General features: G+C 49.0%; 1 protein-coding gene across 3 annotated transcripts in view; it reads left to right on the top strand.

Annotated features, from left to right (window-relative positions):
* CIMAP2 (ciliary microtubule associated protein 2) overlaps nt 1–19,196 on the top strand; it is a 28,221-nt gene that overhangs the window by 5,944 nt on the left and 3,081 nt on the right. For 2 of the 3 annotated variants that reach the window (XM_072127997.1, XM_072127995.1), the window contains exons 2-6: nt 13,664–13,751; nt 16,177–16,347; nt 16,857–16,979; nt 17,792–17,929; nt 17,999–18,142. In XM_072127997.1, the coding sequence (XP_071984098.1) occupies nt 13,664–13,751; nt 16,177–16,347; nt 16,857–16,979; nt 17,792–17,929; nt 17,999–18,142 (664 nt within the window). Of the gene's footprint in view, nt 1–11,349; nt 11,467–13,663; nt 13,752–16,176; nt 16,348–16,856; nt 16,980–17,791; nt 17,930–17,998; nt 18,143–19,196 lie in introns of those variants that run through there. The other variant, XM_072127996.1, reaches the window with a different exon arrangement.

The following is a 19,196-nucleotide window of genomic DNA, read 5'->3' as shown; positions in this document are numbered from 1 at the left end:
GCTACCTCTATGTATACACACACAGCTCTGCTCCCTCTATGTATAGACACACACAGCTCTGCTCCCTCTATGTATAGACACACACAGCTCTGCTCCCTCTATGTATAGACTCACAGCTCTGCTCCCTCTATGTATAGACACACACAGCTCTGCTCCCTCTATGTATAGACACACACAGCTCTGCTACCTCTATGTATAGACACACACAGCTCTGCTACCTCTATGTATACACACACAGCTCTGCTCCCTCTATGTATAGACACACACAGCTCTGCTCCCTCTATGTATAGACACACACAGCTCTGCTCCCTCTATGTATAGACTCACAGCTCTGCTCCCTCTATGTATAGACACACACAGCTCTGCTCCCTCTATGTATAGACACACACAGCTCTGCTACCTCTATGTATAGACACACACAGCTCTGCTACCTCTATGTATACACACACAGCTCTGCTCCCTCTATGTATAGACACACACAGCTCTGCTCCCTCTATGTATAGACACACACAGCTCTGCTCCCTCTATGTATAGACACACACAGCTCTGCTCCCTCTATGTATACACACACAGCTCTGCTCCCTCTATGTATACACACACAGCTCTGCTCCCTCTATGTATAGACACACACAGCTCTGCTCCCTCTATGTATAGACACACACAGCTCTGCTCCCTCTATGTATAGACACACACAGCTCTGCTCCCTCTATGTATAGACACACACAGCTCTGCTCCCTCTATGTATAGACACACACAGCTCTGCTCCCTCTATGTATAGACACACACAGCTCTGCTCCCTCTATGTATAGACACACACAGCTCTGCTACCTCTATGTATAGACACACACAGCTCTGCTACCTCTATGTATACACACACAGCTCTGCTCCCTCTATGTATAGACACACACAGCTCTGCTCCCTCTATGTATAGTCACACACAGCTCTGCTCCCTCTATGTATAGACTCACACAGCTCTGCTACCTCTATGTATAGACACACACACACAGCTCTGCTCCCTCTATGTATACACACACACAGCTCTGCTCCCTCTATGTATACACACACACAGCTCTGCTCCCTCTATGTATACACACACAGCTCTGCTCCCTCTATGTATACACACACAGCTCTGCTCCCTCTATGTATACACACACAGCTCTGCTCCCTCTATGTATAGACACACACAGCTCTGCTCCCTCTATGTATACACACACAGCTCTGCTCCCTCTATGTATACACACACAGCTCTGCTCCCTCTATGTATACACACACAGCTCTGCTCCCTCTATGTATACACACACAGCTGTGCTCCCTCTATGTATACACACAGCTCTGCTCCCTCTATGTATATACACAGCTCTGCTCCCTCTATGTATATACACACACAGCTCTGCCCCCTCTATGTATAGACACACACAGCTCTGTTCCCTCTATGTATAGACACAGCTCTGCTCCCTCTATGTATAGACACACACAGCTCTGCCCCCTCTATGTATAGACACACACAGCTCTGCTCCCTCTATGTATAGACACACACAGCTCTGCTCCCTCTATGTATAGACACACACAGCTCTGCTCCCTCTATGTATACACACACACAGCTCTGCTCCCTCTATGTATAGACACACACAGCTCTGCTCCCTCTATGTATACACACACAGCTCTGCTCCCTCTATGTATACACACAGCTCTGCTACCTCTATGTATACACACACAGCTCTGCTCCCTCTATGTATATACACACACACAGCTCTGCTCCCTCTATGTATATACACACACACAGATCTGCTCCCTCTATGTATACACACACAGCTCTGCTCCCTCTATGTATATACACACACAGCTCTGCTCCCTCTATGTATAGACACACACAGCTCTGCCCCCTTCTATGTATATGCACACAGCTCTGCTCCCTCTATGTATACACACAGCTCTGCTCCCTCTATGTATATACACAGCTCTGCTCCCTCTATGTATATACACAGCTCTGCTCCCTCTATGTATATACACACACAGCTCTGCTCCCTCTATGTATACACACACAGCTCTGCTCCCTCTATGTATAGACACACACACACACACAGCACTGCTCCCTCTATGTATAGACACACACAGCTCTGCTCCCTCTATGTATACACACACAGCTCTGCTCCCTCTATGTATACACACACAGCTCTGCTCCCTCTATGTATATACACACAGCTCTGCTCCCTCTATGTATAGACACACACAGCTCTGCTCCCTCTATGTATACACACACAGCTCTGCTCCCTCTATGTATAGACACACACAGCTCTGCTCCCTCTATGTATAGACACACACAGCACTGCTCCCTCTATGTATAGACACACACAGCTCTGCTCCCTCTATGTATACACACACAGCTCTGCTCCCTCTGTATATATACACACAGCTCTGCTACCTCTATGTATATACACACAGCTCTGCTCCCTCTATGTATACACACACAGCTCTGCTCCCTCTATGTATACACACACAGCTCTGCTCCCTCTATGTATACACACACAGCTCTGCTCCCTCTATGTATACACACAAACAGCTCTGCTCCCTCTATGTATACACACACAGCTCTGCTCCCTCTATGTATAGACACACACAGCTCTGCTCCCTCTATGTATACACACACAGCTCTGCTCCCTCTATGTAAAGACACACACAGCTCTGCTCCCTCTATGTATAGACACACACAGCTCTGCTCCCTCTATGTATACACAGCTCTGCTCCCTCTATGTATACACAGCTCTGCTCCCTCTATGTATATACACACACAGCTCTGCTCCCTCTATGTATACACACACAGCTCTGCTCCCTCTATGTATACACACACAGCTCTGCTCCCTCTATGTATACACACACAGCTCTGCTCCCTCTATGTATATACACACAGCTCTGCTCCCTCTATGTATAGACACACACAGCTCTGCTCCCTCTATGTATACACACACAGCTCTGCTCCCTCTATGTATAGACACACACAGCTCTGCTCCCTCTATGTATAGACACACACAGCACTGCTCCCTCTATGTATAGACACACACAGCTCTGCTCCCTCTATGTATACACACACAGCTCTGCTCCCTCTATGTATAGACACACACAGCTCTGCTCCCTCTATGTATAGACACACACAGCTCTGCTCCCTCTATGTATAGACTCACAGCTCTGCTCCCTCTATGTATACACACACAGCTCTGCTCCCTCTATGTATAGACACACACAGCTCTGCTCCCTCTATGTATAGACACACACAGCTCTGCTACCTCTATGTATAGACACACACAGCTCTGCTACCTCTATGTATACACACACAGCTCTGCTCCCTCTATGTATAGACACACACAGCTCTGCTCCCTCTATGTATAGACACACACAGCTCTGCTCCCTCTATGTATAGTCACACACAGCTCTGCTCCCTCTATGTATAGACTCACACAGCTCTGCTCCCTTTATGTATAGACACACACAGCTCTGCTCCCTCTATGTATAGACACACACAGCTCTGCTACCTCTATGTATAGACACACACAGCTCTGCTACCTCTATGTATACACACACAGCTCTGCTCCCTCTATGTATACACACACACAGCTCTGCTCCCTCTATGTATATACACACACAGCTCTGCTCCCTCTATGTATAGACACACACAGCTCTGCTCGCTCTATGTATACACACACAGCTCTGCTCCCTCTATGTATACACACACAGCTCTGCTCCCTCTATGTATACACACACAGCTCTGCTCCCTCTATGTATACACACACAGCTCTGCTCCCTCTATGTATACACACAGCTCTGCTCCCTCTATGTATATACACAGCTCTGCTCCCTCTATGTATATACACACACAGCTCTGCCCCCTCTATGTATAGACACACACAGCTCTGTTCCCTCTATGTATAGACACAGCTCTGCTCCCTCTATGTATAGACACACACAGCTCTGCCCCCTCTATGTATAGACACACACAGCTCTGCTCCCTCTATGTATAGACACACACAGCTCTGCTCCCTCTATGTATAGACACACACAGCTCTGCTCCCTCTATGTATACACACACACAGCTCTGCTCCCTCTATGTATAGACACACACAGCTCTGCTCCCTCTATGTATACACACACAGCTCTGCTCCCTCTATGTATACACACAGCTCTGCTACCTCTATGTATACACACACAGCTCTGCTCCCTCTATGTATATACACACACACAGCTCTGCTCCCTCTATGTATATACACACACACAGATCTGCTCCCTCTATGTATACACACACAGCTCTGCTCCCTCTATGTATATACACACACAGCTCTGCTCCCTCTATGTATAGACACACACAGCTCTGCCCCCTTCTATGTATATGCACACAGCTCTGTTCCCTCTATGTATATACACAGCTCTGCTCCCTCTAGGTATATACACAGCTCTGCTCCCTCTATGTATATACACACACAGCTCTGCTCCCTCTATGTATACACACACAGCTCTGCTCCCTCTATGTATAGACACACACACACACAGCACTGCTCCCTCTATGTATAGACACACACAGCTCTGCTCCCTCTATGTATACACACACAGCTCTGCTCCCTCTATGTATACACACACAGCTCTGCTCCCTCTATGTATAGACACACACAGCTCTGCTCCCTCTATGTATAGACACACACAGCACTGCTCCCTCTATGTATAGACACACACAGCTCTGCTCCCTCTATGTATACACACACAGCTCTGCTCCCTCTGTATATATACACACAGCTCTGCTACCTCTATGTATATACACACAGCTCTGCTCCCTCTATGTATACACACACAGCTCTGCTCCCTCTATGTATACACACACAGCTCTGCTCCCTCTATGTATACACACACAGCTCTGCTCCCTCTATGTATACACACACACAGCTCTGCTCCCTCTATGTATACACACACAGCTCTGCTCCCTCTATGTATAGACACACACAGCTCTGCTCCCTCTATGTATAGACACACACAGCTCTGCTCCCTCTATGTATAGACACACACAGCTCTGCTCCCTCTATGTATACACACAGCTCTGCTCCCTCTATGTATACACACACAGCTCTGCTCCCTCTATGTATATACACACACAGCTCTGCTCCCTCTATGTATACACACACAGCTCTGCTCCCTCTATGTATACACACACAGCTCTGCTCCCTCTATGTATACACACACAGCTCTGCTCCCTCTATGTATACACACACAGCTCTGCTCCCTCTATGTATATACACACAGCTCTGCTCCCTCTATGTATAGACACACACAGCTCTGCTCCCTCTATGTATATACACACACAGCTCTGCTCCCTCTATGTATAGACACACAGCTCTGCTCCCTCTATGTATACACACACAGCTCTGCTCCCTCTATGTATACACACACAGCTCTGCTCCCTCTATGTATAGACACACACAGCTCTGCTCCCTCTATGTATAGACACACACAGCACTGCTCCCTCTATGTATAGACACACACAGCTCTGCTCCCTCTATGTATACACACACAGCTCTGCTCCCTCTATGTATACACACACAGCTCTGCTCCCTCTATGTATACACACACAGCTCTGCTCCCTCTATGTATACACACACAGCTCTGCTCCCTCTATGTATACACACACACAGCTCTGCTCCCTCTATGTATACACACACAGCTCTGCTCCCTCTATGTATAGACACACACAGCTCTGCTCCCTCTATGTATACACACACAGCTCTGCTCCCTCTATGTATAGACACACACAGCTCTGCTCCCTCTATGTATAGACACACACAGCTCTGCTCCCTCTATGTATACACACAGCTCTGCTACCTCTATGTATACACACACACAGCTCTGCTCCCTCTATGTATATACACACACAGCTCTGCTCCCTCTATGTATATACACACACAGCTCTGCTCCCTCTATGTATAGACACACACAGCTCTGCCCCCTCTATGTATATGCACACAGCTCTGCTCCCTCTATGTATACACACAGCTCTGCTCCCTCTATGTATACACACAGCTCTGCTCCCTCTATGTATATACACAGCTCTGCTCCCTCTATGTATATACACACACAGCTCTGCTCCCTCTATGTATACACACACAGCTCTGCTCCCTCTATGTACAGACACACACACACAGCACTGCTCCCTCTATGTATAGACACACACAGCTCTGCTCCCTCTATGTATACACACACAGCTCTGCTCCCTCTATGTATACACACACAGCTCTGCTCCCTCTATGTATATACACACACAGCTCTGCTCCCTCTATGTATACACACACAGCTCTGCTCCCTCTATGTATACACACACAGCTCTGCTCCCTCTATGTATACACACACAGCTCTGCTCCCTCTATGTATACACACACAGCTCTGCTCCCTCTATGTATAGACACACACAGCTCTGCCCCCTCTATGTATATGCACACAGCTCTGCTCCCTCTATGTATACACACACCTCTGCTCCCTCTATGTATATACACAGCTCTGCTCCCTCTATGTATATACACACACAGCTCTGCTCCCTCTATGTATACACACACAGCTCTGCTCCCTCTATGTATAGACACACACACACACACACAGCACTGCTCCCTCTATGTATAGACACACACAGCTCTGCTCCCTCTATGTATACACACACAGCTCTGCTCCCTCTATGTATATACACACAGCTCTGCTCCCTCTATGTATAGACACACACAGCTCTGCTCCCTCTATGTATACACACACAGCTCTGCTCCCTCTATGTATACACACACAGCTCTGCTCCCTCTATGTATACACACACAGCTCTGCTCACTCTATGTATATACACACAGCTCTGCTCCCTCTATGTATACACACACAGCTCTGCTCCCTCTATGTATAGACACACACACACAGCTCTGCTCCCTCTATGTATAGACACACACAGCTCTGCTCCCTCTATGTATATACACACACAGCTCTGCTCCCTCTATGTATAGACACACACAGCTCTGCTCCCTCTGTATATATACACACAGCTCTGCTCCCTCTATGTATACACACACAGCTCTGCTCCCTCTATGTATATACACACACAGCTCTGCTCCCTCTATGTATACACACACAGCTCTGCTCCCTCTATGTATACACACACAGCTCTGCTCCCTCTATGTATATACACACAGCTCTGCTCCCTCTATGTATATACACACAGCTCTGCTCCCTCTATGTATAGACACACACAGCTCTGCTCCCTCTATGTATATACACACACAGCTGTGCTCCCTCTATGTATACACACAGCTCTGCTCCCTCTATGTATATACACACACAGCTCTGCTCCCTCTATGTATACACACAGCTCTGCTCCCTCTATGTATAGACACACACGGCTCTGCTCCCTCTATGTATAGACACACACAGCTCTGCTCCCTCTATGTATAGACACACAGCTCTGCTCCCTCTATGTATAGACACACACAGCTCTGCTCCCTCTATGTATATACACACACAGCTCTGCCTCCTCTATGTATAGACACACACAGCTCTGCTCCCTCTATGTATATACACACACAGCTCTGCTCCCTCTATGTATAGACACACAGCTCTGCTCCCTCTATGTATATACACACAGCTCTGCTCCCTCTATGTATAGACACACAGCTCTGCTCCCTCTATGTATACACACACAGCTCTGCTCCCTCTATGTATACACACACAGCTCTGCTCCCTCTATGTATATACACACAGCTCTGCTCCCTCTATGTATACACACACAGCTCTGCTCCCTCTATGTATACACACACACAGCTCTGCTCCCTCTATGTATATATACACACAGCTCTGCTCCCTCTATGTATACACACACAGCTCTGCTCCCTCTATGTATAGACACACACAGCTCTGCTCCCTCTATGTATAGACACACACACAGCTCTGCTCCCTCTATGTATATACACACACAGCTCTGCCTCCCTCTATGTATACACACACACAGCTCTGCTCCCTCTATGTATAGACACACACACACAGCTCTGCTCCCTCTATGTATAGACACACACAGCTCTGCTCCCTCTATGTATACACACACAGCTCTGCTCCCTCTATGTATACACACAGCTCTGCTCCCTCTATGTATACACACACAGCTCTGCTCACTCTATGTATATATACACACAGCTCTGCTCCCTCTATGTATACACACACAGCTCTGCTCCCTCTATGTATAGACACACACAGCTCTGCTCCCTCTATGTATAGACACACAGCTCTGCTCCCTCTATGTATAGACACACACAGCTCTGCTCCATCTATGTATACACACACACAGCTCTGCTCCATCTATGTATACACACACACAGCTCTGCTCCATCTATGTATACACACACAGCTCTGCTCCATCTATGTATACACACACAGCTCTGCTCCCTCTATGTATACACACACAGCTCTGCTCCCTCTATGTATACACACACAGCTCTGCTCCCTCTATGTATATACACACACAGCTCTGCTCCCTCTATGTATATACACACACAGCTCTGCTCCCTCTATGTATATACACACACAGCTCTGCCCCCTCTATGTATAGACACACACAGCTCTGCTCCCTCTATGTATACACACACACAGCTCTGCTCCCTCTATGTATACACACACACACAGCTCTGCTCCCTCTATGTATAGAAACACACACAGCTCTGCTCCCTCTATGTATAGAAACACACACAGCTCTGCTCCCTCTATGTATATACACACAGCTCTGCTACCTCTATGTATAGACACACACAGCTCTGCTCCCTCTATGTATATACACACAGCTCTGCTACCTCTATGTATAGACACAGCTCTGCCCCCTCTATGTATACACACAGCTCTGCTCCCTCTATGTATATACACACAGCTCTGCTCCCTCTATGTATACACACACACAGCTCTGCTCCCTCTATGTATACACACACACACAGCTCTACTCCCTCTATGTATACACACACGGCTCTGCTCCCTCTATGTATACACACAGCTCTGCTCCCTCTATGTATACACACACACACAGCTCTGCTCCCTCTATGTATAGAAACACACACAGCTCTGCTCCCTCTATGTATAGAAACACACACAGCTCTGCTCCCTCTATGTATATACACACACAGCTCTGCTCCCTCTATGTATAGACACACACAGCTCTGCTCCCTCTATGTATAGACACACACAGCTCTGCTCCCTCTATGTATAGACACACACAGCTCTGCTCCCTCTATGTATACACACACACAGCTCTGCTCCCTCTATGTATAGACACACACAGCTCTGCTCCCTCTATGTATAGACACACACAGCTCTGCTCCCTCTATGTATACACACACAGATCTGCTCCCTCTATGTATACACACACAGCTCTGCTCCCTCTATGTATACACACACAGCTCTGCTCCCTCTATGTATAGACACACACAGCTCTGCCCCCTCTATGTATACACACACAGCTCTGCTCCCTCTATGTATAGACACACACAGCTCTGCTCCCTCTATGTATAGACACACACAGCTCTGCTCCCTCTATGTATAGACACACACAGCTCTGCTCCCTCTATGTATACACACACAGATCTGCTCCCTCTATGTATAGACACACACACACAGCTCTGCTCCCTCTATGTATAGAAACACACACAGCTCTGCTCCCTCTATGTATAGAAACACACACAGCTCTGCTCCCTCTATGTATAGACACACACAGCTCTGCTCCCTCTATGTATACACACAGCTCTGCTCCCTCTATGTATACACACAGCTCTGCTCCCTCTATGTATATACACACAGCTCTGCTACCTCTATGTATAGACACAGCTCTGCCCCCTCTATGTATAGACACACAGCTCTGCTCCCTCTATCTATAGACACACACAGCTCTGCTCCCTCTATGTATAGACACACACAGCTCTGCTCCCTCTATGTATAGACACACACAGCTCTGCTCCCTCTATGTATAGACACACACAGCTCTGCTCCCTCTATGTATATACACACAGCTCTGCTCCCTCTATGTATACACACACACAGCTCTGCTCCCTCTATGTATACACACACACACAGCTCTACTCCCTCTATGTATACACACACGGCTCTGCTCCCTCTATGTATACACACAGCTCTGCTCCCTCTATGTATACACACACACACAGCTCTGCTCCCTCTATGTATAGAAACACACACAGCTCTGCTCCCTCTATGTATACACACACAGCTCTGCTCCCTCTATGTATACACACACAGCTCTGCTCCCTCTATGTATACACACACAGCTCTGCTCCCTCTATGTATATACACACACAGCTCTGCTCCCTCTATGTATAGACACACACAGCTCTGCTCCCTCTATGTATAGACACACACAGTTCTGCTCCCTCTATGTATAGACACACACAGCTCTGCTCCCTCTATGTATACACACACACAGCTCTGCTCCCTCTATGTATACACACACAGCTCTGCTCCCTCTATGTATACACACACACAGCTCTGCTCCCTCTATGTATACACACACACAGCTCTGCTCCCTCTATGTATACACACACACAGCTCTGCTCCCTCTATGTATACACACACAGCTCTGCTCCCTCTATGTATACACACACAGCTCTGCTCCCTCTATGTATACACACACAGCTCTGCTCCCTCTATGTATATATACACACAGCTCTGCTCCCTCTATGTATACACACACACAGCTCTGCTCCCTCTATGTATACACACACACAGCTCTGCTCCCTCTATGTATAGACACACACAGCTCTGCTCCCTCTATGTATATACACACACAGCTCTGCTCCCTCTATGTATACACACACACAGCTCTGCTCCCTCTATGTATAGACACACACAGCTCTGCTCCCTCTATGTATAGACACACAGCTCTGCTCCCTCTATGTATACACACACAGCTCTGCTCCCTCTATGTATACACACACAGCTCTGCTCCCTCTATGTATACACACACACAGCTCTGCTCCCTCTATGTATAGACACACACAGCTCTGCTACCTCTATGTATATACACAGCTCTGCTCCCTCTATGTATACACACACAGCTCTGCTCCCTCTATGTATAGACACACACAGCTCTGCTCCCTCTATGTATACACAGCTCTGCTCCCTCTATGTATACACACACAGCTCTGCTCCCTCTATGTATACACACACAGCTCTGCTCCCTCTATGTATATGAGATTCCCGTCGGGTGATGAGGAGAATTCTGTGCGGTTCCTTTAAGACAACCAATCAGACGGGCTAGACACGCCCTCGCTCTATCCGGTCGGGGATTGGCTGCCGCCGCGTCCACGTGCCAGGAAGTGGCTAGGAGTGTGACAGGCGTCCCGCGTTGCCATAGTGATCAGGGCGCAGAATGGCTGAGAAGAGGTTCAGAGGGGCGGCCTTCGGCTCCCAGAGCGCCAGGTACCGGGGGGAGAGCGCGCCAGGTACCGGGGGGAGAGCGCGCCAGGTACCGGGGGGAGAGCGCGCCAGGTACCGGGGGGAGAGCGCGCCAGGTACCGGGGGGAGAGCGCGCCAGATACCGGGGGGAGAGCGCGCCAGATACCGGGGGGAGAGCGCGCCAGATACCGGGGGGAGAGCGCGCCAGGTACCGGGGGGAGAGCGCCAGGTACCGGGGGGAGAGCGCGCCAGGTACCGGGGGGAGAGCGCCAGGTACCGGGGGGAGAGCGCCAGGTACCGGGGGGAGAGCGCGCCAGGTACCGGGGGGAGAGCGCCAGATACCGGGGGGAGAGCGCGCCAGATCCCGGGGGGAGAGCGCCAGATCCCGGGGGGAGAGCGCCAGATCCCGGGGGGAGAGCGCGCCAGGTACCGGGGAGAGAGCGCGCCAGGTACCGGGGAGAGAGCGCGCCAGGTACCGGGGAGAGAGCGCGCCAGGTACCGGGGAGAGAGCGCGCCAGGTACCGGGGAGAGAGCGCGCCAGGTACCGGGGAGAGAGCGCGCCAGGTACCGGGGAGAGAGCGCGCCAGGTACCGGGGAGAGAGCGCGCCAGGTACCGGGGAGAGAGCGCGCCAGGTACCGGGGAGAGAGCGCGCCAGGTACCGGGGAGAGAGCGCGCCAGGTACCGGGGAGAGAGCGCGCCAGGTACCGGGGAGAGAGCGCGCCAGGTACCGGGGGCAGAGCGCGCCAGGTACCGAGGAGAGAGCGCGCCAGGTACCGGGGAGAGAGCGCGCCAGGTACCGGGGAGAGAGCGCGCCAGGTACCGGGGAGAGAGCGCGCCAGGTACCGGGGAGAGAGCGCGCCAGGTACCGGGGAGAGAGCGCGCCAGGTACCGGGGGCAGAGCGCGCCAGGTACCGGGGGCAGAGCGCGCCAGGTACCGGGGGCAGAGCGTGCCAGGTACCGGGGAGAGAGCGTGCCAGATACCGGGAGGGGGAAGGCCAGGTACCGGGGGGAGAGCGCCAGGTAACGGGGGGGGGGGGGGGAGAGCACCAGGTACCGGGGCCTCTGTGTAGCCGTGACCGGGCTTGGCTTTTTGCAGGGCAGGTCTTGGCTTTTTGCTGGGCAGGTCTTGGGCTTTTTGCTGGGCAGGTCTTGGCTTTTTGCAGGGCAGGTCTTGGCTTTTTGCAGGGCAGGTCTTGGCTTTTTGCAGGGCAGGTCTTGGCTTTTTGCAGGGCAGGTCTTGGCTTTTTGCAGGGCAGGTCTTGGCTTTTTGCTGGGCAGGTCTTGGGCTTTTTGCTGGGCAGGTCTTGGCTTTTTGCAGGGCAGGTCTTGGGCTTTTTGCTGGGCAGGTCTTGGGCTTTTTGCTGGGCAGGTCTTGGCTTTTTGCAGGGCAGGTGTTGGCTTTTTGCAGGGCAGGTGTTGGGCTTTTTGCAGGGCAGGTGTTGGGCTTTTTGCAGGGCAGGTGTTGGCTTTTTGCAGGGCAGGTGTTGGCTTTTTGCAGGGCAGGTGTTGGCTTTTTGCAGGGCAGGTGTTGGCTTTTTGCAGGGCAGGTGTTGGCTTTTTGCAGGGCAGGTGTTGGCTTTTTGCAGGGCAGGTGTTGGCTTTTTGCAGGGCAGGTGTTGGCTTTTTGCAGGGCAGGTGTTGGCTTTTTGCAGGGCAGGTCTTGGCTTTTTGCAGGGCAGGTGTTGGCTTTTTGCAGGGCAGGTGTTGGCTTTTTGCAGGGCAGGTCTTGGCTTTTTGCAGGGCAGGTCTTGGCTTTTTGCAGGGCAGGTCTTGGCTTTTATTGGCGATGTTTTTTTCTGTGAAGGAGAGAATCACACAGAACTGTTCATCAATGGTTTTTCATCAGGACTTTGTAACCCCTTAATGACCTGATCTATAATAATATAGAAGGCCCATGTAGTGATGACTAGAAGTCACCACCCGAAATATCCCTTTAATATGGACACATCTGATCTGCACCCTGGTGTATGGTCAGTGACCAAGTCTCCAAATCCTCTGATGGGAGTAATTGTCTCTGTACATCTATAGATGCGCTTGTACCCTGTAGATGTGTCTGTACCCTGTAGATGTGTCTGTACCCTGTAGATGTGTCTGTACCCTGTAGATGTGTCTGTACCCTGTAGATGTGTCTGTACCCTGTAGATGTGTCTGTACCCTGTAGATGTGTCTGTACCCTGTAGATCTCTCTGTACACCTATAGATGTGTCTGTGCACCTATAGATTTGACGTGTCGGCCATTTATCCAGAACTGAAGAAGCCGGGAACATACACACAAGTGTCATACTGCAAGAGGGCCACCTCCGAGCAGGTGAGTGCTGTATAGTGTCATGTGCTATGTGGCTGATATACTGGATGCGGCCGTGTCCATCTCCTTTAGGGCTCATTCACACAATGCGTTGCGTTTTTTGATGAATTTTTGACACATTCCAAAGGCTTCAGCCTTGATCACGCGCTGAGGTTACCTTGCATTCCCACTGCATCTGCTAAAACGCATTGTAACCTCAGCATCCGGGCTGCAGCCTTTTGAATGCGCCAAAAACGCATCAAAAACACGTCACATGTGAAAGCCCGGACAGGAGCAGGAGGTAACAATCTGATGTCAGGAAGGGACTGACACCCATGACCTGCCCTTAATTATGTACTGTGACATCACTGTGTGTATTATCCCTGTACTGTGACATCACTGTGTGTATTATCCTGTACTGTGACATCACTGTGTGTATTATCCCTGTACTGTGACATCACTGTGTGTATTATCCCTGTACTGTGGCATCACTGTGTGTATTATCCTGTACTGTGACATCACTGTGTGTATTATCCCTGTACTGTGACATCACTGTGTGTATTATCCTGTACTGTGACATCACTGTGTGTATTATCCCTGTAATGTGACATCACTGTGTGTATTATCCCTGTACTGTGACATCACTGTGTGTATTATCCTGGACTGTGACATCGCTGTGTGTATTATCCTCTACTGTGACATCGCTGTGTGTATTATCCTGTACTGTGACATCACTGTGTGTATTATCCTGTACTGTGACATCGCTGTGTGTATTATCTCTGTACTGTGACATCACTGTGTGTATTATCCCTGTACTGTGACATCACTGTGTGTATTATCCCTGTACTGTGACATCACTGTGTGTATTATCCCTGTACTGTGACATCACTGTGTGTATTATCCCCGTACTGTGACATCACTGTGTGTATTATCCCTGTACTGTGACATCACTGTGTGTATTATCCCTGTACTGTGACATCACTGTGTGTATGATCCCTGTACTGTGACATCACTGTGTGTATTATCCTGTACTGTGACATCACTGTGTGTATTATCCCTGTACTGTGACATCACTGTGTGTATTATCCTGTACTGTGACATCACTGTGTGTATTATCCCTGTAATGTGACATCACTGTGTGTATTATCCCTGTACTGTGACATCACTGTGTGTATTATCCTGGACTGTGACATCGCTGTGTGTATTATCCTCTACTGTGACATCGCTGTGTGTATTATCCTGTACTGTGACATCACTGTGTGTATTATCCTGTACTGTGACATCGCTGTGTGTATTATCTCTGTACTGTGACATCACTGTGTGTATTATCCCTGTACTGTGACATCACTGTGTGTATTATCCCTGTACTGTGACATCACTGTGTGTATTATCCCTGTACTGTGACATCACTGTGTGTATTATCCCCGTACTGTGACATCCCTGTGTGTATTATCTCTGTACTGTGACATCACTGTGTGTATTATCCCTGTACTGTGACATCACTGTGTGTATTATCCCCGTACTGTGACATCACTGTGTGTATTATCCCTGTACTGTGACATCACTGTGTGTATTATCCTCTGTACTGTGACATCACTGTGTGTATTATCCTCTGTACTGTGACATCACTGTGTGTATTATCCTCTGTACTGTGACATCACTGTGTGTATTATCCCTGTACTGTGACATCACTGTGTGTATTATCCCTGTACTGTGACATCACTGTGTGTATTATCCATGTACTGTGACATCACTGTGTGTATTATCTCTGTACTGTGACATCGCTGTGTGTATTATCCTGTACTGTGACATCGCTGTGTGTATTATCCCTGTACTGTGACATCGCTGTGTGTATTATCCCTGTACTGTGACATCGCTGTGTGTATTATCTCTGTACTGTGACATCGCTGTGTGTATTATCTCTGTACTGTGACATCGCTGTGTGTATTATCCCTGTACTGTGACATCACTGTGTGTATTATCCCTGTACTGTGACATCACTGTGTGTATTATCCCTGTACTGTGACATCACTGTGTGTATTATCCCTGTACTGTGACATCACTGTGTGTATTATCTCTGTACTGTGACATCACTGTGTGTATTATCTCTGTACTGTGACATCACTGTGTGTATTATCTCTGTACTGTGACATCACTGTGTGTATTATCTCTGTACTGTGACATCACTGTGTGTATTATCTCTGTACTGTGACATCACTGTGTGTATTATCCCTGTACTGTGACATCGCTGTGTGTATTATCCCTGTACTGTGACATCACTGTGTGTATTATCCCTGTACTGTGACATCACTGTGTGTATTATCCCTGTACTGTGACATCACTGTGTGTATTATCTCTGTACTGTGACATCACTGTGTGTATTATCTCTGTACTGTGATATCGCTTCTTGTGAGATGAATGTGCAGAATCTTTGTGTAATCTCGTGCAGGGAAGACGTCTGGGTCCTGGATCCTATGAGGTGGCCCCTGGTAACTTCAGTTCATCTGTTCTGGAGAGAAACGCGTCTGCACCGGGATGGAAAAGAGCGGAAGAAACAGAGCGGCTGACGGAGATGCCTCACCTGCTCTACAGAGACGCCTGGCAGAGGAACCGGCTGCTGGTGAGAGAAGGTCACGTGCACTTCGTCTCAGCATTAAAGGGGTGGGGAAGCCGTGACCAATACTTAAGGTCATCGCTATCAGATCAGTGGGGTCTGCCGCCCCAGTCATATAATCATCATACATTATCAATATCAAGACTGGAAAACCCCTTTAAATCAGATCTCTCAGCCATTAATGATGTCCTCTGTACAGTAGTATAGGAGAACCGCTGAGCGCGAGTGGTGCTACGTGTGCGGCATCATCAGATTCATCCTATAGGGAGACAATAGGGAGAAATCTGTCCATCTGCAGCTCTTCTCTACTGATTGACAGACTTCTCCCTTCTGCTGCGATCTGTCCATATGTTATACGTATGATGACTATATCTGACTCCGTGATAAGATGTCACAGTTCCCATAAACTACTACACATTATTTAAAAAGTAAAAAATCCGTGTGGCTCTACCAATTGATGCCACCAAACTCCCTGATCGTGGTCTGACACCTTGTATGTAACGTTATTACTGTAGAAGCAAAGCATGGGACCCGGCCGCTACAATACAAAGTCCTTTGTGGAGCTGATGGAGGAGAAGCCGTGCAGCCTGCGGGGAGTGTGCAGCACCAGAGACGTGCGATTCAAGGAGGAGAAAAAGGTCAAGGCGGTTTAGTATTTTCCATAATATTCTGTATTTTACTCTACACGGGGATCAAACACAAGGCCCCAGGCTGGGCCAGCGGGAGAGCAGCATAAGGCCCAGGGTATCATGATACTCACCTTTCCCCGAAGCAGCAGGAGTCCTCTCTGCTCCCCTGTGCAGCAGCTGTACGCGGCTCGAGGCCGGCAGACAACGTTACGCCATCACATTGTGTCCAGAGCCGTGTACAGCGTCCGCACAGAGGAGTAAAGGTTTTCTGCTGTGGGGGAACAGGGAAAGGTGAGTAAATGATTGGGGCTTGACGAGGCCTGGCTAGCGCGCTGTGGGGTTGAGGCGACACCTGGCTAGGGCGCTGGGGGGTCGTGCCGTGGAGTGGCGACACCTGGCTAGGGCGCTGGGGGGTCGTGCCGTGGAGTGGCGACACCTGGCTAGGGCGCTGGGGGGTCGTGCCGTGGAGTGGCGACACCTGGCTAGCGCGCCGGGGGGTTGAGGCGACACCTGGCTAGGGCGCTGGGGGGTCGTGCCGTGGAGTGGCGGAGCCTGTCTAGCGCGCTGGGGGGTCGTGGCGGGGCCTGTCTAGCGCGCTGGGGGGTCGTGCCGTGGAGTGGCGAGGTCTGGCTAGCGCGGGGGGGGATTGACTATTGGGGCACTTTCTGGTCATGTGGTTTACCAATATGTTCAGCTTTGTGGCTATGTTAATCCTCTATAAATGTAAATACTATCACAGTAATAGTAACAGTCTTTCTATGTGTTCTCTTAGGTCCATCTTATACGTGTAACTGATATGACCATCTCTTTCCTCCGTGCAGGACAGTTACCCAGGACCTGGCGCTTACGGAAAAGGAGGGAACCCATATGCATTAATAGAAGAGAAGGCTTCAAAATCCGCCAGCTCCAAAGGCATCATGGAGAGCGAGTCGAGTAAATGTCGCACAGCAGACGCCCACGTGAGTCACTGCGAGGCCAGAGGGGTCGTGTGTGTCCTGCCTGTCCCTAATGTACATGTCATGTTGTAGGGATGTGACCTGGGACCAGGAACCTACCGCATCAAGTCCTCCATAGATGAAACCGTACAACACGCCGTGGGCAAAAGAGGACCTTACGACGTATTCACTCCCTCGCGCTCAGCGCCAATCCCATATGGATACTTCGCCACCCCTGTAAGTATGTTCAGATACAGTACATAACGCTAGAAAGGCAGAACTTCCGAAAATGTTGGTAATGTAAACTACCCACCTCGAATGATTGTGACAGACACAACAATGGAAACTCATGAAGAAATCATTAAAGGGAATCTGTAACATACCTCTTATATTTGTTATCCATTGCCTCCTTTTTCTAAAATCAACCTTTAAAATTATACAAACGAGTGTCACGGCAGTCTTACCACAGTTACTCCATGCAGCAGATTCGAGGGCTGTTACACTGTCTCCCCCTCTGCTCCCTCAGCAGTTACCCCATCCCTCTGCCTGATTTGATCTTACTGCAGCAGAGGAAGTTTCGGCACACAGTGGGAGGGTGGAAATGCTTCTGGCTCATTAGCATCATTTTAAAAGTTGATTTTAAAAGCAATGAGGCCTGGATCTATGAGTAAGTGTCTCTGGTTTATCATGCTTGATTTTGATGGAAGATTTCTTTTAAAGAAGATAACTTTATCTTTCAAATCACATTGGGCTTGTAGTTCTGTGTACTATAGAACCAGAGATATGGGCAGGTAAAATCATAGTTGGGAATGTAATCTGCAGCTAAAGATCCAGTTTTGCATTTTCATCTGCATGTATCGCTGGTTCTGTACCACAGAACTTATGTGATTTGACAGATGAGATTCTCAACTTTAATTTGATACCAGAACCATGGTTCTAGATACTATATAACCAGAGATGGAGGAGGGGGGGGGGGACGGGAACATCCTTGCATCATATTTCTATATAATGCAGACACTCCTGTCCGCACAGAGCACAGTATAGTACTTAGAACCATAGTTCTGGTATCTTATTAAAGGGAACCTGTCACCAGGGACCTCATTTTCACTAAAGACAGATTGTAAAAGCCCATGACACCTGCAGTGCACATCGGCCTCTCTGCCTTCTCTAAGCATTTGCATTACAGTATAATTGTGTTTTATAACTTAGCTTGCACCCTGACAGAATCCTGGGGTGGTCACAGGGGTTTGGCTTTGATTTGGATGCATTTCAAAAAACAACATGTGACTTG

The sequence above is a fragment of the Engystomops pustulosus genome, chromosome 10, assembly GCF_040894005.1.
Source record: "Engystomops pustulosus chromosome 10, aEngPut4.maternal, whole genome shotgun sequence".
Lineage (NCBI taxonomy): Eukaryota > Metazoa > Chordata > Amphibia > Anura > Leptodactylidae > Engystomops > Engystomops pustulosus.
This window is presented reverse-complemented; position numbering and strand designations above follow the sequence as displayed.